The following is a 27,856-nucleotide window of genomic DNA, read 5'->3' as shown; positions in this document are numbered from 1 at the left end:
ACATCCCTTTAATCCTATTCAAGGACTAGATAACATGTAGCCCAATAAATTATATAAGACACTTGGGAGCAGTGGAATTACAGCATTTAAGAGATAATTCCTGTGAGGTTACAAGATCCATATCAAGAAAGATGAAAAAAAACCACTGCATATTAATCATCATGACTTGAATAATCCAAGAATAAAACTACATTACCTGCTTCAGAAGCACAGAGGCTCATCTTTCTACAAACAGATTTTATTAACGACTGCCAGTTACACATTTCAGCCATATCGGGCCATCGTCAGCGACTCGTTGGGACTGTAACTATCCCACTTTGCTACCAACTCTTTGTTGTCACAATTTTTACTTCATTTATCAACACACATCAATTTTGTAATATTGTCAAAATCACTATTTTTAAGAATTCAACACTTTACATTGATTTGATATACAAGGTGTCCCATTCAAACCTCCAACATTTTATCAGATCGCAGAGCAGATAGTATGAATGGTAGGAAAATGAAACCACAGAAAATGCAAGAACAACTCAAAAATTTTATTTGGCACACATTAATAAACCTCTACATGTGCACCATCGGTAGCACAAACAATATCTGTTCGGTATTCAATTTCTTGCCACGTTCTCTGCGACATTCCCATTGTTACAGTAGCAATCGTACCACAGATGCGGGCTCGTAAATCTGGCAGGTCATTCACTGGAGTAACGAACACGCGATCCTTCACATAACCCCAGAGGAAGAATTCCAGCGTACACTCGTAGGTAATTTCTTTGCACTGAAATTATTGATTTTGTTTGTGCACGCTGCTGTGGAGTCACCATTTTGCTTATTAATCAGAGAAAAAATTACAATACATTATGTAGTTGCAAATAAAATTCTTGGTGTTTTTCTTCCTTCTAGTGCTAATTACAATCCTTAATTTATCATAATTTGTTCGTAATGATTGATTAAAATGTGGGAGGTTTGAATGGGACATCTTGTATATTGTTCAAATCACAATATTTTACAGGTTCAGGAATGTTAAAAAATATAATATGTTTTAAGTAACCTCACCATATACTTTCTGCAGAGTCACTGTGTCCTTGTCATTATATTTTCTCTTCCAATAGCTTGTTACATCGCTGTACAACCACAGTCCAGCTACCTTCTTCGATGTTCATTTATCAATATTGCTGCATATTGTACTACATTCTTTGTGCATAATGTTTCGTAGCAACCATCATTCTGTAAATGGACATCAAACTAGGTTATTATAGGGTGCTATTCTAATACCAAAATTACAAACATGTTTTTAATCTCCACACCAAAATACAAACTATGTACCTATGAAACTTGCCCGCGGTGGACTAGTGGTTAGCGTGCTTGCCAATGGACCCAAGGTTCACGGGTTCAAATCCAGCCTAGGTCGATGGATTTTTAAGGGTGATAAAAATCCGTAGCACAACTTCCTTCGGAAGGGAAGCAAAGCCGGTGGTCCCATGTTGTAGATTTACAGTGTGTAAAAGAACCTTACGAGCATGAACGAGATGTTTCGTAAGCAAAATTCAGCGGCCATGTCTCACCCATGTATCTACTGATTCTCTACTAGATGGCTCTAGCAGACAAAATCATGATTGAGTAGAAATTGTGCAGAGACCGTGGGCCGGTCACTCACTACTCAAAAATGCACACTTCAAAGACAAAGAAACCTCCCACATGGGAGGAGGCCAAGGCTCTGCTTCGGGCTGTTGCGCCATAGTCAGTCAATCAGTACCTGTGAAATGTAACATACATGTTTTACTACTGGGCTGTTTTATGAATTTGTGCTTATGATTAACGATGTCACCACACACAAGAAAACACTAATGCTAGAACAATTTAATTTGCTATTGTGTTCTGGTCTTCTGTGATGACTAAAACATCTTCTGAAAACCTGTTGCATATAAGAAGGAAAGCAAAGTTACCTGATGGATACCTTAGAGTCTTGATTTTTCCTTTTGTTTTTAAATATAAGAGTGCTGCTAAATATTTTAAAAAACAACCAAATTGAGATGTCAATATATCTACACAATTATAATTTCTGGCATTAACATCAATGTAAAATAAGAAAATTATCAAAATTACACAAAAACCGGACTTCAGAGACACTACCGCCTGTAACAAACCTAGGGACACAACACAAATAAAGTTATCAAAGTAAAGATAATATACTTTAAATCAGTGGTTTCCAAACTTTTTCTGGTACATCAATAAAATAAAAACAATATGTTTCACATCATATACTGTTTTACAATAATCATCAATAGGCTGAGATACAGGAGGCATTTTTTTGCTACTGTTATAAGTGAAAATGTACACACAAAATATTTATTTCTCATTCAATTTCATCCTCAATTGTTCCCATCGCCTCTAAAGGATATTATACTGTCACCATCTACACTAACCATAGAGAGTGACAGAGTATAAAACTGACGAAGTCACTTACTCAGTGGGAACGATGGGCCTACATGTTTTAAACTAGGTGATTCATGAAGATATCCGTCTTCTGGGTTATTGCGCTGTGTAGTCTGGTCGATGTTAACCAACGTTTCAGAGGTCATACTGCCTCCGTCATCAGGGCGATGAATATAACAATAGGGTGTGAGGAGCTGGATTTATAGGCCGGGAAGTGAAAGGTGTAGCCTGCCCCGAGCCAATGGGAGCAGGAATGGGAGTGGACCAATGGTAGCACGTGGGCGAGAGTGGGAGAGGGAGAGAAAGTAGAGAGAGAAAGGTGAGTTTGGTTGTATGGATAAGGGCCCTGAGAAGGGCCGAGTTAGTGGTCTGGTTGGTTCTGGCGGCGCACTCTTGCTCGCTCTCGGAGTCCTCGGATATCTTCATACTCACCGCTGTGAGAACCTCAAGTCTTACATAGGTGATTCATCTTTGGTTGAGTTGTTAATGCAGGAACTCGTAAATCACTTCCAAATTAAAGGCAGTTACAGTACTCGCTGCTCAAAGTTTTTTTCACACGTCATTCCAGTAAGTAGTAGGGGAATAGGATAGTTCATCATTCTCTTTCTGGAGAAGAAAATTCTCATTGTAGACACTTCTTTTCTAATTTTTCAAGACGTCAGATTGAATGGTAAGTGTAACTAATTGTTCTTCTTTCTTAAAATGCATCAGGGCACCCTGATGATGGAGGCAGCATGGACCTCTGAAATGTTGGTGGACATCTACCAGACTACAACGTGAAACAACCCAGAAGACAGCAATCTTTGTTTTGTCACCCATAGCAACGGATGGAAGTCTCCTTTGCATATGGGTGCAGTACAATAATTCCATCAAGGTTGCTGGAAATATAACAAAGCCTGTCTAGAGTTCAACTAAAATGTTGCATCATTACCACTCGACGCTGCTTCTAGGACAACCAATTAGTAGGAAAACCCCCTTCAACCTTCATATAAATTAAACAGATTATAGCATGTAAACCTAGGTAGAAGAAGACTCTAGAAAGAACATAAAAAACTGTGTTAAATCATTCAGGGCTACGGTGCTTAATATCTGATAGGATGATGGCAGTGATAATTACTGATTTAGTACCGTGTGCACCAGAAGATTGAACTTGTCTATGAAAGTTAACTAAAGAAAACATTTCTAACCATGTAACAACATCTGAGGGCCATTTTCAATGTAATATTACAAAAATATTTAAATCAAATATTTTTCTTGGATGTCAGGATTAGAACCAACTAAAAAGATGAACAAATTCCCAGGTAGCAGAACCCGCAGGTTCAACACCGACAGCACCAAAGCCTGCCACTGGCCATGATCCTAAGCCAACTCCATTTGCCATCCTCACAATCCACCTCCCGAAGATCCATTTTGATGTTATCCTCTCATCTCCTTCATAGTCTGCCCGGTGGTTGCTTTCCAGGATTCCCTACCAAAATTCTGTATACACCCCTTAGTGCTACATGTCCAGCCCATCAGAGCCTCCTAGATTTCATTATCCTCACTATGCTAGGTGACTCGTACAATTCACACAGCTTCTCGTCACGCAATATTCTAAATTCCCCACTTGTTCAAATATATTCCTAAGCACATTGTTCTCAAACACTTGTAATCTACGTTCTCCCGCCATAGTAAGAGCCCATGTTTCACATCCATACAAGACAACAGACAAAATTATTGTTTTATGCTTCCTCATCTTCAGTGTTTTGGATAGTAAACGAGATGATAACAGTTTATGGATTCAATAAGAGCAAGTGTTCCCTGAATGTATTTTACTCTTAATTTCATCATGAACCTCATTTCTATTTGTTATTGTTGTTCCCATATACTTATATTTTGATACTTATAACTATCTCCTGCCGTTGTTGATCCCGTATTATGCCCAAGTATTTAGATTTTTCTACATTTACTTCTAGGCCTATTTCCTTGCTAGCCTGTAGGAGAGATTCTGCATTCTTGGTGCCCCAGCAAACTGACATCATCAGCATAGGCAAGTACCTGGAATAGACCTAATTCCCTCTGACCTTCCTGATCACATGTTCTAGAGCAAAATTAGAAAAGCACTGGGGATAAAGCATCACCCTGTTTTAGGCCAAGGGATCCGACAGAAGGTTGCCTATACAAACTCCACTAGATACTCCATTCATATACATCTTAATTAACCTAATAAGTTTCTTTGGTATTCCATACTCAATCAAAATACCATACAGCACCTCCCTTCTGAGTCAAATGCCTTCCTAAAGTCCTCAAACAGTTGGCAAAGTGACCCATTATACTCCCGCCTTTTATTTAATATCTGTCAAATGCAAAAGATCTGATCAATAACGAAGGAATCCACATTGATTGTCCCTGATGGTTTCATTCATAAATGGTGTTAACCATGCCAGAAGAATATTCGATAACATTTTTTTTAAGAGAAATACCTCAAAGTTACTGTACTCAGTTTTGTCCCATTTTGTGGATAGGGACAACTGATTCTTTCCACTGTTGTGATAGCACTTCTTGGTTCCAAATCATGAAACAAAATACATGAAGTTGCCACAACTATTTTCAGATTAATTTTTTTTCACATAATTTATTTACTTGCCATTACAATTGTTCTTCAAATATTACTTCAGAATGCACTTTCTAAAAAATTATTTCATTCTTAGAGGCTGGCACAGTTCTCTGCCTGACGGTCACAATACGTACATTGCATTCCAGTGACTCTGTAAGTAACTCTATCGAGGAGAGTATCACTTGGAAAACTACTAATCATTTACTTAGTGAAGAGATTCCTCAATTTTTATGGAATCTAAAGGTAAATTTCCTCCCAACTTATTTCCCTAAGCTCCATACATACGAGGGTCACTCCAAAAGCAATGCCCCACATTTTTTACGAAATCAATATTTATTCTATAGCATTGCTATTGATACACTTTGTAGGTATATCCTTTAGGAGGAAAATCATATTTTTCCACATAATCACCTCAACTCTCAACTGTTATTTTCCACTTCTTAACCAGTCCTTGTACATCCGCCTTGTAAAACTCAGGACCTGCATTCCTCAGACAATTATTCGCCGCCGCCACAAGAGACTCCACTTTTCCCAGATAATCGATTATCCCAACGACAAATTGTGCTGCGATCGACATCCCCATACACCTTCTGAAATCGCTTGTGGATGTTTCCCACTGTTTCGTTCTCACACACCAAAAATTCAATTACAGCACGTTGCTTCGACTGCCATTTTGACCGCATGGTATAACAACGCCACTAGCGGGAAGTGAATGAACTAACGACATTATTAACAACTTTTATAATTTTGTAAAAAATCATTTTACACAAAACTCTTTTGATCTATTATCCTGTTCTCAGTTAAACTACAACTTATTGATTTACAATCTACATTAACTAACAAATACCATGAAGTTGAGAATCTGATACTCTCTCAGCCAAAGATACCCCCAGAATTTTATAGAACCCAAAGGTTCATTATAGTGTTCACAACAGAGACCCAATGGACCCACTCCTGAGCCACTTAAACCCAGTCCTCACCGTGAAATCCTATTTATTTAATAACAATTATAAAATTATCCTTTCGTAATGTGTAGTCAACCAGACTACACAGTGCAACAACCCAGAAGACAGGAATCTTCATACTCACCGCTGTGGAAACCTCAAATCTTACATATGTAGTCATCTCCTTGGTTTGATCATCCTAACAATACTCATTGACAAAAGACATGTTATTATTAAATAATACAACACTTTTAAAAATTTTGTTTGTTGTTTTGAGTACTGTGTCATAAATTTCTCTTAGCGCAAGATCGCAAAAAATAAAATTTTAAATTAATTTTACATCTCAAGAGCTGATGCTTGACCCTCTTCTAGAAAAAATCCAACTTGTAAGAAACTGTGATCTGAAACTTCTTTTCAACCCCTTGGCTTAGGAACAGTCACAAATCATAATGGTTATTTTCAACAGACCTTTTATTTGGTTTTCCCTTTCCTAACCTAAGTAGAAATAACCACTTTTCCCCAGTGACATACTTTATAGGACTGCAGGATTCCATCAACTTCTAGACTGCAACAGAACCTTCACCAGGATCCTCATACTGGCTGTTTTTAGTTTGCTTCAGAATTAATAACTTTGATAAGATTCACATATAATATGGTTAACCTCTGTCATATGGGGAAAGGAAATTGAACTCTTACACAGAAAAATGGTAACTATATGACCCACCTGCTTCAATGATCATTTTTTATTCATGGGTTTTGTATGATTATCAATATAAACAGTAACTTTCCTTAAAAAGCATCAAAAAGCTAATATTTGTAATGGTGAAGTATTGTGCTTTCTTGGTACTAACTGAATTCTTAAATATTGTTTAGACGAGCTTTAATTTCAGGAGTTAGACCCACATATAATCATATGACGAGCCTGCTGGTTAAGAGTTTAGCAGTGCGCAAGTAAGACACATGTAGAGCCAGGCACTAAGGTGCACTAGTTGCAAAACAAGGATAAAGGTTGTATCTAGATATTACCCAATTTATCAACAGGTCTGCCCACACTTAGCCTGTCTCAATGAGGATTAACTGACATATGAAACTTTTCACGATTCACACTTAAATACGAGGCGCGTCCACAAAGTAAGTTTCCCACTCGTCCCACGGCTAGCAAACCTTATATTGCGCGAAGCGACTGTGCGTGCGTGATAGAGCAATGACGTAGCATGGCGCATGCACTAACGGCACTTCCCGCGTTCTCACAGTAGCATCGTTGCAGCTGTTGAAGATGGAGATTCTTATTCCAGCTCCCGCCGACTGTGAAGTGCGGTCAGTGATAACGCTAGGCCGCACACGGCTCGACGGACAGCAAGTCTCCTGCAGGAGTTCAGCTGGGAGGTGTTTCATCATCCACCCTACAGCCCGGACCTCGCTCCCAGTGATTTCCATCTTTTCCTACACCTCAAGAAATTCCTGTCCGGTCAGCGTCAGCGTTTTGAGAGGCGGAGATGGTTGTCACACAGTGGTTCCAATCCCAGGCGGCAGACTTCTACGACACAGGTATTCAAAAGTTGGTCCCACGGTATGACAAATGTCTCAGTTCCGGTGGCGAATATGTTGAAAAATAGCTGGACACTTGCTGTATCTGTTGCAATAAATATTTCCATGAAATTGTGTTTTGTTTCTGTAAACGGCCCCAGGGAAACTTACTTTGTGGACGAGCCTCGTATAACAATATGGCTAAATCGAATTATTTTCAAATTCATCAACTATTGTGCTGTTGCATCTTATGATAAATTACATTCAATCACAAAAAGTCAAAGAGGTAATATTCAATCATACTCTCTGAAGTGGTACATAAGTACCTTTCTTTTGTGAAGAAGTGGATGAGGTTATGAATACTGCACTTTAAAAATTGGTAAGAGTTGTTATACAGCTGTAATAATATTAATAATAATAATGTTTGAGCCAACCCTCAAAAGATGGAAGGATTCTGTTAAGTAGTGCCCATAACAGGCCATAAGACCTGTACTACAAAGACAGAAGTAAAACATCCTACAAGGATCCTTATAGGTATTAGGAATAAGGAATATTTTGCAATACTCATTGTTTGAATGCATTTTAATTTTGAATATGTTAAAAACACTGTAGATATAGTAACGCAATAATTACTTTCAAGGTTTAAAGTTTTAAATTTTAATCAGAAACATAAAACAGAGCATAATAATTATTTGTATTTATATGTTTTAAACATAGAAGATTACAAGTCACACAGTTCAATAAAAAGCCTTTATGTTTGACCTAAAGGTGGTTGGAGTTGACTGAAACATGTAGCGGTAATAATAAGACAATGTATACAATAAAGCTTTGTAGACAAATAATTGCTATTATTAATATTATTACAGTATATTACACAGCAGGATGTTGTAGTAAAACACATGAAAGACCCCTAAAGAATACAAAACCTTATTAATACTGTCTCGACCTGGCTTACTAAAATCATCATTAACAGGAACAATCTTTTCTGAAAGGCAAACCAGAGTCATTTCTCTCATGCTGTGACAGGAGTTTTGCCGCAAGATGAAAACTTTTTATCACAAACACTTGCACCGAGTTCAACCATTCAATTTGTCATCTTAAAATCAATGTTGCAAGGAAAACAAAATCTCTACAAGAACCGTAATTATTTTCTTCTATAAACACCAAAACTACAATGCTAACCATATTTAAATCAGAGTTTACCATGTATAATCACCTGATGCAATGATAAGTGTGTTCAACCTACACACCACAGAAATAAATAATATTATCAGTCCACATTCTGAACATAAATACACCAAACTTTTGTTTATTATGCTGCTTAATAATTCAGCATTAACAGTTGAGGTGCGGAAAATAAGAACGTAAAAGAAACCATCAGTCGGACTAGCTAGTTACGATACTCCTGATCCCAAATGACACTTTCATACCTTATAAAAAACACATTTTTACTGTGAACAGAACATAAAATAAAACAGATTAACCATGTTTTTTTTTTTTGGTATATTTACTATGACTGAAGAGTTGGAAAGTTCTGGTTTAAATTCAAGAAAGTTTGCAAATGCCACTTTAAAAACTGATAATAAATTATGATTTGTTTCTGTTCTGGTGTGGGTAAATGTAGTGGCCTATTTAATTGATTCATAGCCTTTAAGATCAGATACCACTTGTTTGCATGACTTACATATACCCAGAATTTCATTTAATGGTTTTAACATTATAAAATCTTAAAAAAATTATTTTATAAAATTCTGTAATTCAATGATGGGAAAATAAGTCCTTTGAAGCTGCAGGGCTGAAACGCTTCAACATTCAGGCCCATAAAATGGGGTTCGTCATCAGCAACACTGCAAATGACTAAACCTTTCAGGTGGACGCAGCTCCCGTCATGTTGAGCCTGCAGCGATCTGGACCGTGAGCAGAATTGAAAGATCTACAGGCCAAACACGTTTCAAACAAAAGTTGCCCTGACTAAAGAAAATGCTGGAAATGATATGCTACCTCAAAATACTAATACAAAAGAATTCAGACAAAACTTCATCTGTAATGTCAGACAAACCACTCCCATCAACAGAATATGGAAAATCACAAGCCTAGTTTGAAGTAATTTAATCTTTTTTAAATGAATTGCATTATTTATAGTCTGTTTCCATTCTTTAACTATTCTGTGAATATATATTAAATATATATCGGGATAGTCCACATCTTTGCCTTACCCTTTTATTGGTAATTATGGGTTATGAGGTTGTCCATTTAAATAATTAATAAAAAAAATTAAATTTTGATATAGGCTCTTATTAACTGTGGTTGTATATTTACCTCATTTAAAATCTGCCATAATATCTCACAATTTAAATTGTCATAGGTTTTCTCATAGTCAAGTATTCTCAACTTCCTTACCCCAAATAATGTTTACTGTGTGAGTGCATGCACAATCATTTTAATATTTAAAAACTCTGCACTTTTCCCACAGAATTTATTCATGGGTTTCATATGATTCTCGGAATAAACTGCGATTATTTCTTGAAACAGCGTTGAAAAATCAGTTTTTGCAGTTTAGAAGCGTTGTGTTTTATTTGAGGTACGGACCCAATTCTTAAATATTATTTAGACGAGCTTGGATAAAATACTCTAATTTAGAGTTAACAAATGCATGAAAACTTTGATATAGGCTATACTGAAAGAAGTGTAAGTACATCTGTTATATGTGACTAAGCAAGCATGGTAGCATTCTACGTAACAAAAGACACTTGTCTTCACTATTGGATCTCCCCAAAATTCATATGCCCTGTAGCCTTTGCGTGTTGTTGTGCCTGTATCTGCCCACTCAGCAGTTCTTGACAGTGAATGCACTTCAGAGTAAAGCGATCCAAATCTGTGTATTGCTTGCTGGACCTGGCTTCACGGGCCAACTCCTCAGCTTGGCGAAATACTAGCTCATCAGTTGTCAGGAACATAGTCTGTATGCTATTTCCCTGAAACAAGGCAAACATCACTGTGACAGGAGAAAGGAATGCGAGTAGCGTGTCATGGGGAGGAGACCCTGCACTGAAGTGATCCTCGTGGACAAGAAAATTACACAGGGGAGAAAAAATAAGCAAAATATCTGAAAACTCAAACTGAAGATTTTAGAGCTGTTTTCTTGACTAAAATTAAGACAAAAATGTCCTATGAGAAAACTCCATTTGGCACTCATGTTCTGAGTAAAATGTTGAATCTGAGAAAAGTGGCAACATCATGCTTTTAGTCATAGTACACGAATCACAAATCCAAAAATTTCAGTGCCACAGATTGGAAATGTTTTAACATAACAGGTGGCGTATGTTTTTAAACAGAAGGCTCGTGTTCGATACTCCCACATACATTGTTCTGTCTCATATTTACTCTGTTGAAATAGCTTTAAAGAGGTAGTTTCCATATGCAGATAGATACAATTTATTAGTAGACAATAACTTAAAACCAAAATCTGAGTGTCAAAATGTTGTATTTTCATCTGTCATTGTTTACTACTGAAACCATGACAGATGCAATGGGATAGGTTTTTTCTTTTTTTACCACACCATGACATTATTTACCGCACAACGAGATTTATCAGGAAGATGTACCTAACATTGGTCATCTTCTTCATTTTAGTATGCAATACTGTTTACTGAATTACTTATAGAAATAAGAGAACAGCGTAATACAACATATAAGAATATAAAGGTTGTTCATGACCTAGCACCAGCACTGTTGTTGGTGAACAGATTTTGATAAATTGTTACATTTCGAACTGTCACAAAAAGAGGGCCCAAAAATGATGCATCTGGGGCACTTTAGCAAATTAAGGGTGTCACTGGGTGAAGACTGAAATGAACAGTTTTGCTTGCCTTATCAAAACATTCATGATTAGAAGACTTTTATGTGAGTTATTGTTAAGAGAATGCTAAAATGCTTCTGTACATGCATCACCTGAAAGGTGTGGTCGATGAGAACACAAAATCATACTTAACCACAAATTTAGCCATCAAAAGACAGGAAAAACACAAATAACCAACAATGACGTTTATGGAAAATCATAAATATTTACTCCAATGCAGGTTCCTTAAGGAAAGTAAGGGAATGTATCAATTTCGGCCTGTCTTAGCTGTTTGCTCATTAATTAAAATCTTCAGAAATAAATACTTGAGCATAACAATTAGAGAGTTGTGTGTGTTCGAGAAATTTGACAAATGTGATCTTAAAATGATGACAATACACATGTTTATGTAAACAAAACTTTTAATTTCTTTCAAATAAAAAAAATGTAAAATTGAAAATCAGTGAAAGAATGAATGAATGAATAAAAAACAAATAAATTCTTCTTCTTTATTTCCTATTGCTCTTTTCCAGAGCATAGGGCCTCCTTTCGGAGGTTTCTTTGACTTTTGATGTGTGCGTTTGTGAGTAGTGAGTGACCAGCCCACTGATTCTGCACAATTTATACTCAATCCTGATTTTGTCTGCTAGAGCCATCTAGTAGAGAAACAGGAGAGACTTGGGTGAGAAACGGCCGCTTAATTTTGCTTACGAAACATCTCATATCATGCTCACAAGGTTCTTTTACATGCCGTAAATCTATGACATGGGACCACCAGCTTTACTTCCCCTCCGAAGGAAGTTTTGCTACAGATTTTTATCACCCTTAAAAATCCATCGTCCTCGGTCAGATTTGAAACCGCAAACCTTGGGTCCATTGGCAAGCATGCTAACCACTAGTCCACTGAGGGCGACAAATTAATTAATTAATAAACCTATAACTACATTGTAATTTTGTTGCTTTACTAAACCTATTACAGCTGAAATTTACTCATAAAACCATAAAATTAAGCCGAATTAAAATGATATAATTTTTATCCTGTTACCTCAAATGGTTCAAGGTACAGTGGGTCATAGTGAATGCCATCAAACATAAGGAACACCCTCTGTGCATAATGTTGATCCTCGCCAAACCTGTTGATTATAGCATTCAGCGTGTCCACAACTGCAATCTCCAGGCCATAGAAGTTTGACAACACAGCTAATTCTATTGCGCCACCCCAGGAATCAGGTTTCAAAATCCAATGGCAATATTCGGGATTGGGTTTCCCAAGTATTGCTTCAGAATAATTATCAGGATCATTAGAGACTGATTCAGCAATGATCTGACGCATAAACGGAGAATTATCCACATCAACTTTGCCTGTAAAAAATAAAGACAAAGGGTTATTTATCAAAAAGTAGCAACATCAGTCATTTGTCTTCCTTTTTTCCCAAATGAAGTGTACTGAATTAATTAAATTGCTTATGAATATCCCTTTATGCGTCTGCGGTACTTAAAAGTATCACATATTAATAATGTTTATAATTCTTTTGTACATGATGGTACTTACAATTACCCATTCATAACAATACAGACTCCTGCCACCAGATGGCAGGAGTCCGTGCTCCTCCTTCATCATGATGTGTAACACAATATATATATGTAGTGAACATAAAGTGTACCTATATTCCACGATGTACGGTGGCATAATAGTGATGAAGGTCTACTCAAAAAATCACGTGCTCTATATTTCAGCTTGTATTAATACTTGCTAAATATATAACTGAAACTTCAATTTATATTCTGACACAGCCGTGGAATTTTACAACTTTATGACAATGCATTTTATTATGTAAGTTTAAACCAAATACAGAGCCACTGATAATGACTTCAAGGGGTTAAATGAGTTTGGGAAAGAAAATAGTGATAAAAGTGGTTGTTGTGTAATACTATTGCAATAGGCAACTACGTGGTATTAAGAATTAGGTGGGTAATATATTCTATCTTCTTAGGAAAGGGTTGCCAAACCCTTGGCATCGCAGCAGATGGCTTGTTTGTGTTCTTGTTGAAAAGCTGTCAGTATTTCCTGGAAAAAGAAGTTACTACAGTTTAACACTAAAGGAATATATAATGCTACTTACAGGGCTAGATATATCCAAATGACTTTCTGTTCGGTCATGTCAGACTTCTAACATGGCATATTTCAGAACTATGGAATATGACTATTCCAATAATCCAGAATTAAACATTTTTATTAGCATCCTGCAAGAAAGTTAACAACTGTCCTTGGTAGAGGATCTCGTTGAGGAATATGACAATTATTTAGCTGTCTTACATAGACTAAAGGCTGAAGATCCACCCACCAGAACAGTTTATTAAAACAGTCACCAGACACTGTGGCCAATTGACTAGCATTTCACATCTTAGAGGTTCTCGGCTGAAATCTCAGCTGAAGACTGGCTATCCTGACAAGCTTGTAATGGTGTTCCTCAATACCTCCAGACAAATACCAGGATAGTACCTTCAAATAGGCCATAACCACTCCTTTCCATATCCTTCCCAAACAATTATTCACTAATCTTCCTATAATTTGAGACTTTACAGTCTGAGTTACTGCCAACATTGTTAAATAAACCACAAACAAATATTATATCAGCCAGTAACAGAGCGTAACACGCTGTTTGGGTTGCCAAAGTATTATTTTTTAAATAATCCCAGTTTTTTCTTCATGATCTAGTATTGATCTTCATCTATGTGAAAAGAACTGGAGATATACAAATATAAATGCTGGTCTAAACCTACAGCAAAGATGGCAACTCAAAATCAATATACAGTTATAGGACTTCAACTGTTTGTTGCATGTATCAACCTGAGACTAGACTCAGGACACGGTAAAATTAAATGACAAAGGTTCTTGCTTCAACACTTTCTGCAGGTATTATTTTCACATTTTGAAAAAAGTACAGCTATTATTACACAGTGATTTTATCCTTTCTTTGGGGGGGGGGGGGGGTTTGCAAGGAATCAATTCCTGAAGATTGCCGTCTTCTAGGTTGTTGCGCCGTGTAGTCTGGTAGAAATTTACCGATGTTTCAGAGGTCCTTACTGCCTCCACGGTGTAACCGTCCACTGCTCGTGGCCTCGTAACAACTACCTTATCAGGGTGTAGGATTGTTAGGGGCTAGATAGCTAGTCGGGATGTAGCTCTTGTCTCAGGTCGTGTTAACGGCCTGATCACACCAGCCAATAATGATTCGGATTGAAGTTGGAAGGCACTACTATTTATTTCTATACAATATACAGTTTCCAGTATGTCCTAGAACCTCCGCTATCGCGACTTAAACAAGAGTGAGTCTCTACCCTAATTTTCTTCGGCGCCTGGGTCCCGGGCTTGGTGCGAAGCACCCCCTGCTGTCAGAGAGAGACCTCTCACGGACCGCCCAACATGATCCTCCACACTTGCTCCTAAAGGCACTTCTTTGTCGTAGACGGAGTCGAAATCGGATGTTAAACAGATGGCCTAAACATGACTTCTAGCTCTTAGGGCTGAAGTCCACCCTTGTTCTCTGCAGGTGGTGCTAGAATCTTACAGAAAGATTTTGAAATACTGGAAACACACACAAAAGAAAAACTAACAAAACCTAACTACTTCCAGATGAGCGGTTACAACGGCGCAACAACCCAGAAGACAGCAGTCTTCAGACTAACCGTCCTGAAAACCTCAAATCCTACACTCGATTCCCAACAAGATTACTGATTTACTTTCCTTCTCCACAGAAAATTGAACTGGTCTGAGGTTATTTAATGATACACGAAGCTTTCCCTGTCAGTAGCGATGTACAAACGGTGCACATGAAGGTATTACACATGCTGTCTTGCGGACATCTGAAGACAATTCTGTTTTGTTGATCTCAAAGTTACCATTCATTCCCTGTATCCTGGTGAGAAATAAAATAATATTTACCACTGTAAAAAACGTCCACTTACACAAAATAATACAATAAACTCAGTAATAATGAGTGCAGCAGGACCAAACGTTTTGCTTATTATAACCATTATTCACTACACAAGAATATAAAAACACAAATCACACATCAAATTAAAATAAATGATTATACAATACATGGCTCACTGTTTCTCCAGTGCATTCATCACTGTCTTCCTTCTGCAATATTGCATCTACTGTGCTGTCATTTGCAGGTTTTAATGATGTTACCAAATCATTATTATCATTAAAGAAATCTTCAATATAATGAATATGTTCAAAGGTTTTTATTTCACATTGTTTCAGCCACTCAGAAAAAAGGGGCTCACCCTCAGTAATGGTGTTTAAAACACACAAGCCATCCATTACTGCAGCTGTAGTCCTTATGTCATAATTGGACTGCAAATTTTTCTACCTGGATCTTCAAAATGGGATTGTTAATTGGGAAACCAGCATCCCTCTGCAACTTAAACCATTCCAATACTGCTTTTTCAATGCAAAATCCACATTTTCTTATCTTTTAGTTTGTGGTGAGATTCTTCTTGAATGCAGATAAAATTTGTTCTTTATTACTCATCCACTAATTCAAAACTGTGGATGACGAGAAGTTGAATTTTTTAGACACATACTTCTTTACCACATTCTGTCCAGTGAAAAATTTAAATTTTTTCATATATGAGGATAGCACCGAGAGCAGAACCATTGAACGTTGTAATTGGAAACCAACAGATGGAGAATGTGGAGCATTTCAAGTACTTGGGAAGCATAGTCACGACGGACGCCCTATGCACCAAGGAAGTAAAAGCAAGGATAGCCATGGCGAAGGCAGCTTTCGTCAAGAAGAGGATACTTCTCACTAGCAAGTTGGGCTTGGAGATGAAGAAGAAACTAGTGAAGTGTTACGTATGGAGCAGAGACTTGGACACTCAGGAAGAAGGAACAGAAATACCTGGAGAGTTTTGAAATGTGGTGTTGGAGAAGAATAGAGAAGATCAGGTGGACGGATCGAGTGACCAACGAAGAAGTATTGAGGAGAGTCAACGAGCAAAGAAACATTCTGCAGGCGATTACACGAAGGAAAGCTAACTGGCTGGGACATATTATGAGAAGGAATGGATTAATGAGTGATATCATCGAAGGCCGGGTTGAAGGAAAGCGAGGACTAGGAAGAAGATTGATACAGCTAACCGACGACCTTAAACAAGGAAAGAAGATGACGTTCCAGGAATTAAAGCGAGAACCCGAGAATAGAGACAACTGGAGAGCTCTTTTTCGGCAGAGCAATGGACCTGTCGTAAGACAGAACACTTAATAATAAAATACAGACAAGCACTTTCTCTTGTAGACAGTCATGATGGTCACTTAAGAGCAAAAGCTTTATTAATTATCAGATACCAACCAGGCTAGTCACAATAAAACCCAATCTTAACAGCGGGTATAGGTTAAAACTGACCTGCGATGTAATGCTAAGAACTTAAACAACTGAAAAGTTTCATAACACAAAACACTAAACAATTTTTGTATATAAATTTAGGTAACTGAAACGTGTAGTTATCACAAACTCATTATAGCCATGTCTGTTATGACCGAGTTTTACTTTACATTCACATCCGAGCAAAAATGAAGCTGAATTTTAACCATGTGCTATTTATGAAAAGTGAGAATGCTACTCATGACATTGCCCACATTCCTCATTATGTGAACATCATGTACCATAGTTCAGTTACTTTAAGACTCAAACGGTGGCCAAAGGGCCATCTAATAGTTGGCTGCTTTTATTCTGAAGACCAGAATTTATTTCAATTCAGCCAAGTCATCTTGACAGTGGATTATAACTTCCAATTTATTCTCTAATGTGCAGCAACAATTTGAAGTCCCCAATTACATATTCCTTCCCAGGTGCCTGCAAAGTCCCACAGAGTGCACAGAAAGAATTTTTTGTGTCTATCCCTGAATACATGGAGAGACAGTCTAACAGGATAGCCAACCAATCTATTCTCATGCATGGAAAGGCTTTTCAAGAAGCATGAATTTATTCAGAAACTGAAAGTTTCAGATCCTGTGAAACAGGCATATTAAGACAATAAATGATGTTGAACTGTGCAGATATGTCAGCTTACCTTGCTACTTTATCTTTGGAATGAAAAAGAGCATGCTAATGAACAAAGAGGGGCCTTTTCACACATCTGTGAAGGGATGAGTAAATGAAGACTATGTATCAGGTACTGAGCCTGATCCCAACACCATTCACATTTTGCACAATCTTTATTACGAAAGTATGGAATACTAAACAATTATATGAAAGATGCAGTACTTTTGTTACATACAGCTCTTTTAAAAACAGCTGCGGGGAATAAAGATACACTTACCACTTAGAACAAAACCAATACTTGTGAAAAGGCAAGAATTATCGGCAGGTACAACCATCTTCATAAGTACTCCTGGACACCCCAGTTCACTGTCTATTATGTGATGTCTTGGTTCTTCTAATCTAGCATTCTGCTGTACAGAAAGTACAATATTTTGCTGCTTTTCTTCCACAATAAGTGTATCGCCTGAACTGATTCCTCTTGATTCTAGTGTAGCTTCATTCACTGATAAATCTATAGGTTTAGGAGGATAACCAGACAGCACATACAGGGCATTTTCTTTTATATTTGTAAGACATGAAAGTTTACGTTTCAGCTCGAATATTGTATCTTTTGATGCTAATCCCTTAATCACCATTTGTCCTGATTTGGTCTTCAATTTTAGGGCAAAACCAGCCATATTGCTTTTTTCTGGGTTAGAACGTGAGGTTATACCTTACTGAAGTTTAAAATTTATGGCGAAGATACAAACAATGAAGGCAAAATGTTAAATATGGTGTGTTCGTGGGATCCTATCACTCTATTCTGCAAACTACTTAAAAATAATGACTCGTTTCAACTATTAAACCTGTTCTTCTACTGTTCAGACGCCATTTGTAGCCATGATTGTAATCTTTGTAGTTCCACGATTCCCTGTGGTTTTATACCTCTGGCAGCAGGTGCACCAACATCACATAAAAGGGTACATAGATAACCTCCAAAAGAATTCTTTTAGCAATTATATTGGGCCCACACGAAATAAGGTACAGTTCTTAGGTGTAAGTCCACTTTTACGAGTTTTAACAATTTTGTGGCATCATGGTTGCGCAGTTGATATTATTTTTTTAGTTAGAAATGTATGGACGTTATCCGATGCATGTCGATGTTTGAAACATACTTATGTGATTTAATTGACTGTTTCGATGTAGGCGCATTTCCATATGCTAAGAAAATTAACGTCTGTGGTAATAAAATCTTTAGTGTTCACGGATCAAACACAATCACTGTTCTTGATTGCCTACATCTCGGTTATTTGAATCTTCCACTGACATCACACGATTAGTTAAATTTAGGAGAATTTCCAAACCTTCATACAGTTACAGCTTTAATATCTAATATTGAACAATTTCATAAAAATTCAACGAAACTTAAAAGTACGTGTATCGTGGATTTACGTAACAATTTTATACGTCAAATTCCAAATATTGTTAATGTAGAACAAGTTGATTTCAATAAAGTCAGGTGTGCCAACAGAAATCGTGAGTAATAGTTGGAATAGTATCATCATTCCTAATATATTCTTTGAATTTAATATCTCAACAAATGAATAATACGCTAATTCGAATGTATTTCGAGAAAAAATATCAACACCAAGCTATTTTAATTATACGCGTCGATGGTAATCACAAAAAGGTTACAATATACCAAAGCAAAGTTGCTATTCTAATCCACGAGGTATTACGAAAGTAAACAAAGTTACTTACTAAATGATTTGTGTATAATTGATATATTTAATAAAACTAAAAATGAAACATTTACTTCTACTCGTTATACGAAAACCAAAGTTATGATTACGTATTTACGTAGATATAATGATTCTCCTCAAATTCCTTTTATGGATATGAAGATTACTACTAAGTCAATTGCTTTAAATTATACCAGGTTTAGTACTAAATCATTGGCGAGCTATGAAAAATGTCCTGAGACAACAGAATCTTCAAAACACTCTTCCCACGATGAAAATAAAAAGTCTTTTAATGATTAAAATAATAAATTTAATCCTTACGAGATAAACAATGTGTGGGATATAATGCAACAAGAAATTACGATAAAGGTAATGACAATTTTGGGAAATCTAACCATGATCAAAATTTAATCACCAAGAGTTAAATCGAAACCCTTCTCAAAATCCAATAGTTATGTTTTGAATTATCATACTTTAAAAATACATATTCATTACAACATATTTACCATCATGAATTAAAATATTAAGGGTTCTTTGACATGGATGATTGTATTCAACATAATTTATCAAACGTATTTGTGTCATATTCAACACTGTAATACCCCCCTCTTTAAAATTAAAAATTATCAAAAAATTGTTTAGTTACGTTGTCAATTCCGTCTGCATTCATAATTTTCCGAACATCACACATCTTGATCATTTAGTTTTAAAACAGCATAGAAAAAATCGAAATCCTCACAAGAGGAATTAAACGAATTTGGTGTAAGTTTTAGTGATTTCGATTTGCCTGCATATGGAAATGATATTAACTGCAACCCAATGCAAATACATTCATTGAAGAATGTTGACAAACCTTGGCTATAATTTTATGTATTCTTACTGATTCCTTTGCCACGTTCGTTTTGCAAAAAAAAAAAAAAAAATCATTTTTAATTTGCATCTTTCTATAGCAGTTTAAAACAAACAAATATTTTATTCATCATATATAAAGAAGATACAATATGAAAATATATTTGTGTTGATATTAACAAGCACTAAATGTTCTGGGTAAAAGTATTTAATATATTTTAAATGAGAATTATTTACATTTGGAATTAAAATTCAGAACTGAATTATAAAATGTCAGTTAATAAAGTTTTATGCTAAATTCTCGAAACTCATCATTTAACTGCAAAAACTAACAATTAATTTTTTTTTGTATTTTACATTCCTTAAGTTCGTGAATTTAAATATTTTTAAAGTTTATAATAAAATAATATAATGAAGTTTAGCTCGTGGGTTAGAGTGCTGAGCTCTAGATAGATGGAGTCGTATTTGACTAAGAATTCTAATTGTTCGTAAATGTAATTTGTTTATGGGAAGTCATTTCAACTGTTCAGTAACTGAACAAAACACTGTCTTAACACACAGACAGTCCAGAACTGCCAAGAATACGAATCTGTTAACAAAGCCTATAAGATTTTACACTTATTAATCGTAATTATTTCTCGTAAGAATTAAATACAATAATCACATTAGATAAAGTGATTATAAATACATGTAGTTAAGTTCTATTTGGGTCCGACTTCGGAAAAAAAAACAGAACTTTTACCGACTGTGTTAGCTATAAACACGGTGATGGATGTCCTAAACTCTCCTATAAAAGTCATGGAGGATGACTCCCTCGATGATAGTATCAGCTGCATAGAAGACGGCGTTGATGACAGACAAAATGGCTGAGAGCAGTTTCACGTCGTTCAAATGTTCGATTACGGAGAGATTCGCTATGGAGACATGTTGCAAGTCCATCCGCACGCTCCACCATGAATCCACCCCAATAAAACCTACAAAGGCGAAGAGGACTGCGCCAAACAAATTGTATCCAACCTGAGAAAAGAAAAACACGGTACCACCAGCGATTTTAAGGTTATGGTAAAGATGGCGGCATAAATAATAAATAACCACTGCTTGCTCCCAATACAGGCATACCTCGTTTTATTGCGATTCGCAGATATTGCGTTTTTTTAAAAAAAATTGAAGGTGTGTGGCAACCCTGCGTCGAGCAAATCTATCGGCGCCATTTTTCCAACAGCACGTTCTCACTTCGTGTCTTTGTGTCACATTTTGATAATTCTCGCATTATTTTTCAGGCATAATTCTATTGCACACTTAATAGACTACAGTGCAGTGTAAACATAACTTTTATACGCACTGGGAAACCAAAAAGTTCGTGTGACTCGCTTTATTGCGGTGGTCTGTAACTGAAGACGCAATATATCCGAGGTATGTCTGTACTTTATTCTGAAACTTCAATCACTGCGCAGACTCTCTGTGGTAGCTTCAAACAAAAGAAGATCTACAGTCAGTTTCAAAAGAAAGTGTTTGATAGATGAGAATATTAATATACGATGACTATTATTTAAGGTATCTGAAGGAGGTATGGCCAAGTCGCTGGCTTGCACGTGTTCTCACAGATTGCCAATAGAATTCAGCGCCGTAGGGTCACGATGACCGACCAAATTTCAATTGAATAAAAATTTACTTGGATATTATCCATCGTCTAGTAATAAAACGTAAAAAACGTAAAACGACGTTTCGGAGATGGGGCTCTATCTCCGTCTTCAGGTTCCTACTCAGTTGGGCCCACTAGATAGAGCTAATCCCTATCTCCGGACCATCTCCGAAACGTCGTTTTACGTTTTTTACGTTTTATTACTAGACGATGGATAATATCCAAGTAAATTTTTATTCAATTGACTCTTCACCGTCGTCAAGAAGTTTTAGACCAAATTTCGTTCCATCATCCTTCAAGCCGGTCGCTCGCCTCAAACCAAGACTTGACTTGACGGGAAAGACAAAGTACTTGCCAAGAATCGAACCCGGCCATCCAGCCCATAAGCAAATTCATTACTGAATGTTCTATCCTCGACAGAGTTAAATAATACTAATAATTATAATTATAAAATCTCTGTCCTGCCCTTGGAGTGATGGCATTAATTTCAATAATAATGAGAATAAAGCAAGAAGAATTATAAATTACGAGAGACAAGGCTAGAGACGAAGCCAAGGGCACCCACAAGATCTGTGGTTGGATGGTTCTTTAGTTGAACGGTTTGCAGTCCGTGTATGGACAGGTTAGCAACTTAAGCAGCACGAAATGAAGGCTAACGCATTCTACTTATTTATTTAGTGTTCTGTCTGACGACAGGTCCATATGAACAGGATCCTTCCATCCTTTTCTCGGACTGGGACCTGTTCATATACGTTCTTGGCAGATGATCCAGAAGTGGTTTGCCATTGCCTTCTTCTGTGTGTGAATGGAGTAATTGTTGGGATGCCACGGAGGAAAACTCCGTGTTGCCTAGACCACGGCCTTGCCCAACACAAGTTATAAATTCGAACCCGAGACCCCAGGATTACAAGGCCAGCGTTCTAACCGCTAGACTATTTACTGTAAATTGGTTTAAGAGATCATTACTTGCATTGAGTCACCTAGCGATTCTGTTAGCCCAGGAACAAGATTGAGGTGAACGGTTGGCTACAGCCTGCGTGCTTTAGTTGTGGAGGACAACACTGTGCACATTGTGAGGGTGATTTGTATACCCCTGCTCATGTCGTTGGTTGCGGAGAAGTTGAATTGAATTGCGAGTTGTTTCGGCATTTTTCACTGATTTGAACGTCCAGTTCCATCTGAAAAAACTGCTTGTGCGTCGATACTGACCAATAATATTGGGGTCTCCTCCCCGATGACGAAGCCCGCAATTAAGAACATCGGGATAAGGACGTAGGCGCCGTAGGTTCCGTACGTGACGGCGGTCCTCGTGGCGTCCGTGAACAGCTGTCCTCCGGAGGAGAATAGCACAAGGCAGGCCACGGCGATCAGCTGCAAGAACAAGGAGGCACGAGGTTTAAAGCTACGCGTTGCGTAGCGGTCTTTAAACTGAAATTATTTGCATAAAAGTTTGGTAGAAATGGAAAGATAATTTATGTTACATTGATTCAGTGCGTCCTCCATAAAATATATTCAAACACAGCATCCTTCCAAATCACCGAAGCATTTTGCCTTTACGTGTTTAATTTGTCCACTACAATTCCGTGAGAACTGAAACACGTTAGAACACAGAGGAGAAACTGATTGGACCAGCATTTGAAAACAAGGAACTGCAGTGAAGCAATTGGCGTCATCTTATGGACGTTACACTTTCGAATTTAGACTTGGACACCCCTTAAAACCTTCGAAGGCTTTTCGTAGGCGTTCCTGAAAAATTTCCGGCAGACGTAGAAATATACCACGACCACTTCCATTTTAATTAATCATACGTAAATAACCCGTCTCTCCACGTTAATTAACCGATGAAATTTACAAGTTGATTTAATCATAAATTTTGAAACATACTATAACACGTCTTTCGTATGTCATATTTAAGTGCAACCACCATGGCCGTCATCCCGCTCCGTGTGACTTCTTCCTCTTCCCAAAGATGAAAATTCAGCTAAAGGGAAGGAGATTTGAGACGATAGAAGAGATTCAGGCAGAATCGCAGATGGTGCTTGACAGGCTGACAAAGAAAGATTTCCAGGGATGCTTCCAGGCTTGGCAGCGGCGCTGGGATCGTTGTGTTCACTTCCAGGGGAACTAATTCGAGGGTGATGGATGAATTTAATACCTGAGGTAAGTGTACGGGTTTTTATGCGCGCAGTCTTGAAACCTTTCGATCGCACCTCGTACACCCAGGTCGGGCGGAAGGATATTTGACGTTATAGGAGAATCGTCATCCTTGCGTCCCCGTCCAAGGACGAACCGTGCCGATGTTAGTACTGAGTGATACGAAGATAAGATCTAGTCTAAGATGGAGAGGATAGTATATAAACAAAGGTAAAAGTCTTTTCGAGAGTCTACGTGCCACTGAGTCACCAGAGGTGTGCTATAGATGAAGGTTGACTCATATAAGTATCTTTCTGAGATAAGCTTATGTTTTGTCTTCAAATAATAGAAATTACAGCAAGTTGCAACCTCTGGGAGGCCTGTAGACGACGCTGGAGGCAACTCCTGAAGTACCGTATGTACCAAAACACAGTCAAACCACTGCGACTCTTAAGATAATCCCAGACTGTAGCAGCTAATGCTAATTTTTTAATTGATTAATTATTTTTTTTATTTGTAGTGTTCTGTCTGAGGACAGGTCCATATGAACAGGATCCTTCCATCCTTTTCTCGGACTGGGACCTGTTCATATACGTTCTTGGCAGATGATCCAGAAGTGGTTTGCCATTGCCTTCTTCTGTGTGTGAATGGAGTAATTGTTGGGATGCCACGGAGGAAAACTCCGTGTTGCCTAGACCACGGCCTTGCCCATCACAAGTTATAAATTCGGGCACCGCCGGGAATCGAACCCGAGACCCCAGGATTACAAGGCCAGCGTTCTAACCGCTAGACCACCAATTGATTAATACCTGCAACATGCACACATAAGCTGTTAAGTATACAAAGATTGCCAATCACTGCATTTGCTTATGATTTTTAGAATTGATACTGTATTAAGAATTTATCGTCCACTATTCTATACAATAGATGACAATACATAAAACAGACGTGCTCTGATTACAAATGTAATTATATATTCTAATTCCAGTTTCCTAAAAAGAAAATTACGTGAATTTTTGGCGTGCTCCGAACGGTCGAGAAGCACTGATATACGAGCACACACGTAAAAGTTACTCGAAACCACTGATATATAAAAATGAAGGTTTTAGCGTACCAGTTGAATGAATTTAAACAGCACAGAGAGCTTCGTATTCCGTTTTAACTGATGTCTAGGAGGAGCGTTGGAGAAGTTTGATCCGCCTTCGGGTATCAGGATGGCCTGGCTGCTTAGGTTGTCGATGGGAGTCACCATAGTTGTTTCAAGAAAGCTGGATTCGTGTAAGGAACATAAAACAGATTCAAAATCAGGAAGACATGCGTTGCTTTGCCTCCGAACGTACACAACAAATATTTATGATAAACCCAGGGTTTGCTGAGTGAATACAAAAACATTTTTATGTCAGCCTCAAACTTGTTTGTTATTGGCCCAACCCACAAACATGAGCTCATGAACACAATAAAAGCATAAAAGATAAAACAAACAATATATAAAATTCAGTATATATTTATTTATTAATTCAGTCTATACACAAACTTAGTTTTTAATGTTGTTTTAACACAAACATGACGCATCTAAACTATAAAAAAAATATATAAAATACATTAATACGGAGTACGTAAATAAACAAGAAAAATGCAAATAAATATATTAGGATATTTATAAAAATAATTTAAATCAATTAAGTAAATTATACTATTAAATAATGTGAAGAAGTGTGACAATTTTCGTCTCGAATATGTCTAAATGATCACAGTCTTAACTTTTTTACGTATTAGAAGATCGTCTTGGCTTTGAAACTTTTAAGAGGGGAATGTGTTTGCCTATCTCTGGGTAATTCGGTTGTACGTCTCTTAATGATAAAAGTTTTCACCCCCAGTTCCTACACAAGAAAGCAGCACATTGTGGGAACACAGAACAATGATATTTATATCCTTTTATGCATTAATAAATACTGAAGTGAACAAACAGATCAATTTATTTTCATTGTGTTAATTTAAGTTTATTTTGCTGAAGACATCTCGACGGTTATATGATTAAATGGTTTGTTCAAATGAAGAGTTCAAGGTAGTAATTGAATAGTATCGACTGGAAGGATAATAATGAATCGTGAATTTTAAAAAAAAAATGCGAATTGAATTGTTAGTGGAACGATTTAAGGTTAACAATTCTACCGCAAGAGTTCAGCACAAAAGAAGGACGAAATAGACGCCATTAGACTACGAATATTCCATTTTGTTTCTGTCCTGTGCGTGTATTTGACTGTCAAAACATGGTTAGAAAATTTCTTCGCTCTAATACCGAAAGCCTTTGGGACAGAAAGAATCGCTTTTGTCCTCAACAATGAAACTGATAAGACATCAAATTATATTTTCATTACAAGAATTTGGAGTGGTGTAGAGACAAAAGGTTTGACTACGTTACAACATTCATGATATCAGTACCCTGTAATGTTTGACTTAACGTGCTAAATAAAAGTAAATAAATTGTAAAATAACTTACAAATTAGAATATATGAGTGTATTAAAGTAAGTGGAGCTGTTTCACATTTGTGGGCGCTGGCTAATATCTACAGAAGGTCGTTCTTGCAATGTAGGAGAGCCCATCACTAAAATTTAAGTCACAGAAGGATTCTTACCTGTCTTTTCCAGAAGTAAAACACTTGGTTCTTCCGCTTGTTGCCTTACTGATTAACAAAAATGTTGTACACTGACGTACTTCCAAGTTTGTAACAAGTACGTTCAGATTCATTGCATTTCGTCTCTTATCTTATCTCCTGCAAACATTTATCTCAGTTCCTCGGATAAATATCATGTGACGCGAAGACCTTAACTCTTGAAACTGTAGCAACAGATAATATTAACAAAGTGTCAATTTCAAAACAGAACAAATGAATTTTCCTGTTAGAAGAAACAGCGTAGTAGAGCTCCGCTAAAAAAATTCAATACCAACATCATTTCTGATACTGCTGCCACCAAACGTTACGATTATGAAACAGAAATTAGAGAACAAAAGACGAAATAATTCCGCTTCGTGACTGCGACAAAATCTCTAAAACAACGGTTATCAAACTCTCTGACATTAACCTCCACCCCAAGCTTTGGTTTTCACATTAAACGTAATTTTTCTTAAGTTTTAGAGCAAAGAACACTTTCTCGTCGGCGAAGTATTTTATCGATGGTCAGAGCGTTTCAGGCATCCACTCGCAAACAATGGCCACATGACGCCCATCTCTAATTAAACCTTCGCCGTATAGTCTGTCAGAAGTTTACCGACGTTTCATCGCCTTGATGACGGAGGCAGTGAGGACCTCTGAAACGTCGGTAAACTTCTGATAGACTACTATACGGCGCAACAACCCAGAAGACAGAAATCTTCAGACTCACCGCTGTCATAACCTCAAATCGAACCCAATCAGAATTTTACCAGTGACATCCAAATCTGTTAGATCGCTTATAGACGCATCCAGGTACCTAGGTTTCTAAGGGGCTCCGGTCCGCTCGTAAAAATTGATAACTTGTTCGTACCGTCGCGTCCCTCAGCCGCCATCTCAAGTTTCCGTGGAAACAAAAGGTCCTTTTGTTGACCGGAGACACTGCAGTTGTCTTCACCCTGACACAGCACGACGAAGCCCCAGTTGGAATAAGCAACCACCCCTTTTCAGTTGTCAGCCCTCTGTTTACCATTTCCAGCAATGCATTTCGTACGCAGAAATGGTGTCACGTGACGATGTCTTGCGCCTGCGCAAGGACTCTGGGCTTAGTTAGATTTTTAGTTGGGTTGGAGCTCAAAAGTCGAAGTGATGACAATCCATCTAAGGCAACGTTTCTAAACCTATGGTACCCTAGAAAATGTTGAGTTGTACGCGAATTAAGTAACAAAATGGAAAGATAATATTAACATAAATAAGTTTTCTCTGAACGAAATTTGGTTAGTGGTAAAATTGACGTGTTAAATTAGAATTAGTGGTTATTTTTATTATTCATTCAGTGTTCTGTCTGACGACAGGTCCATATGAACAGGATCCTTCCATCCTTTTCTCGGACTGGGACCTGTTCATATACGTTCTTGGCAGATGATCCAGAAGTGGTTTGCCATTGCCTTCTTCTGTGT

General features: G+C 37.3%; 3 protein-coding genes and 1 long non-coding RNA gene across 4 annotated transcripts in view; all 4 read right to left on the bottom strand.

Moving 5' to 3' along the window:
• The window catches only part of LOC110838614 (aminopeptidase N), a 38,073-nt gene extending 32,337 nt beyond the window's left edge, over window positions 1-5,736 (bottom strand). Inside the window, exons 1-3 of the mRNA XM_087352932.1 lie at window positions 5,444-5,736; window positions 1,327-1,756; window positions 1,057-1,227 (exon numbers count right to left, since the gene is read on the bottom strand). The gene's annotated coding sequence lies outside the window, so the exon portion shown is untranslated. The remainder of the gene's footprint in view (window positions 1-1,056; window positions 1,228-1,326; window positions 1,757-5,443) is intronic.
• A 968-nt stretch (window positions 5,737-6,704) lies between these two features.
• Yod1 (Yod1 deubiquitinase) lies at window positions 6,705-18,319 on the bottom strand. Its single transcript, XM_022081944.2, has 3 exons — window positions 17,678-18,319; window positions 12,387-12,703; window positions 6,705-10,478 (listed from the first exon to the last, which is right to left on the bottom strand). The coding sequence occupies exons 1-3, from the start codon at window positions 18,075-18,077 to the stop codon at window positions 10,263-10,265; spliced, it is 933 nt and encodes a 310-aa protein (XP_021937636.1). The 5' UTR covers window positions 18,078-18,319; the 3' UTR covers window positions 6,705-10,262.
• LOC147873086 (uncharacterized) lies at window positions 14,327-17,667 on the bottom strand. The gene is made up of 2 exons (XR_015536195.1): window positions 15,638-17,667; window positions 14,327-15,261 (listed from the first exon to the last, which is right to left on the bottom strand). It is a non-coding gene; the product is annotated as an uncharacterized LOC147873086 (long non-coding RNA).
• Window positions 18,320-19,408: 1,089 nt separating the features above from the next.
• Window positions 19,409-26,545, bottom strand: LOC110838619 (uncharacterized). Its single transcript, XM_022081952.2, has 4 exons — window positions 26,382-26,545; window positions 24,860-25,013; window positions 22,822-22,983; window positions 19,409-20,987 (listed from the first exon to the last, which is right to left on the bottom strand). Exons 1-4 carry the CDS (start codon window positions 26,492-26,494, stop codon window positions 20,748-20,750), a joined length of 669 nt encoding a protein of 222 aa, XP_021937644.1. The 5' UTR covers window positions 26,495-26,545; the 3' UTR covers window positions 19,409-20,747.
• Between the last annotated feature and the right edge of the window lie 1,311 nt (window positions 26,546-27,856).

The sequence above is a fragment of the Zootermopsis nevadensis genome, unplaced genomic scaffold, assembly GCF_977971745.1.
Source record: "Zootermopsis nevadensis isolate Lab colony 2312 unplaced genomic scaffold, Znev_1.0 Znev_ptg000021l, whole genome shotgun sequence".
Classification (NCBI taxonomy): domain Eukaryota; kingdom Metazoa; phylum Arthropoda; class Insecta; order Blattodea; family Termopsidae; genus Zootermopsis; species Zootermopsis nevadensis.
This window is presented reverse-complemented; position numbering and strand designations above follow the sequence as displayed.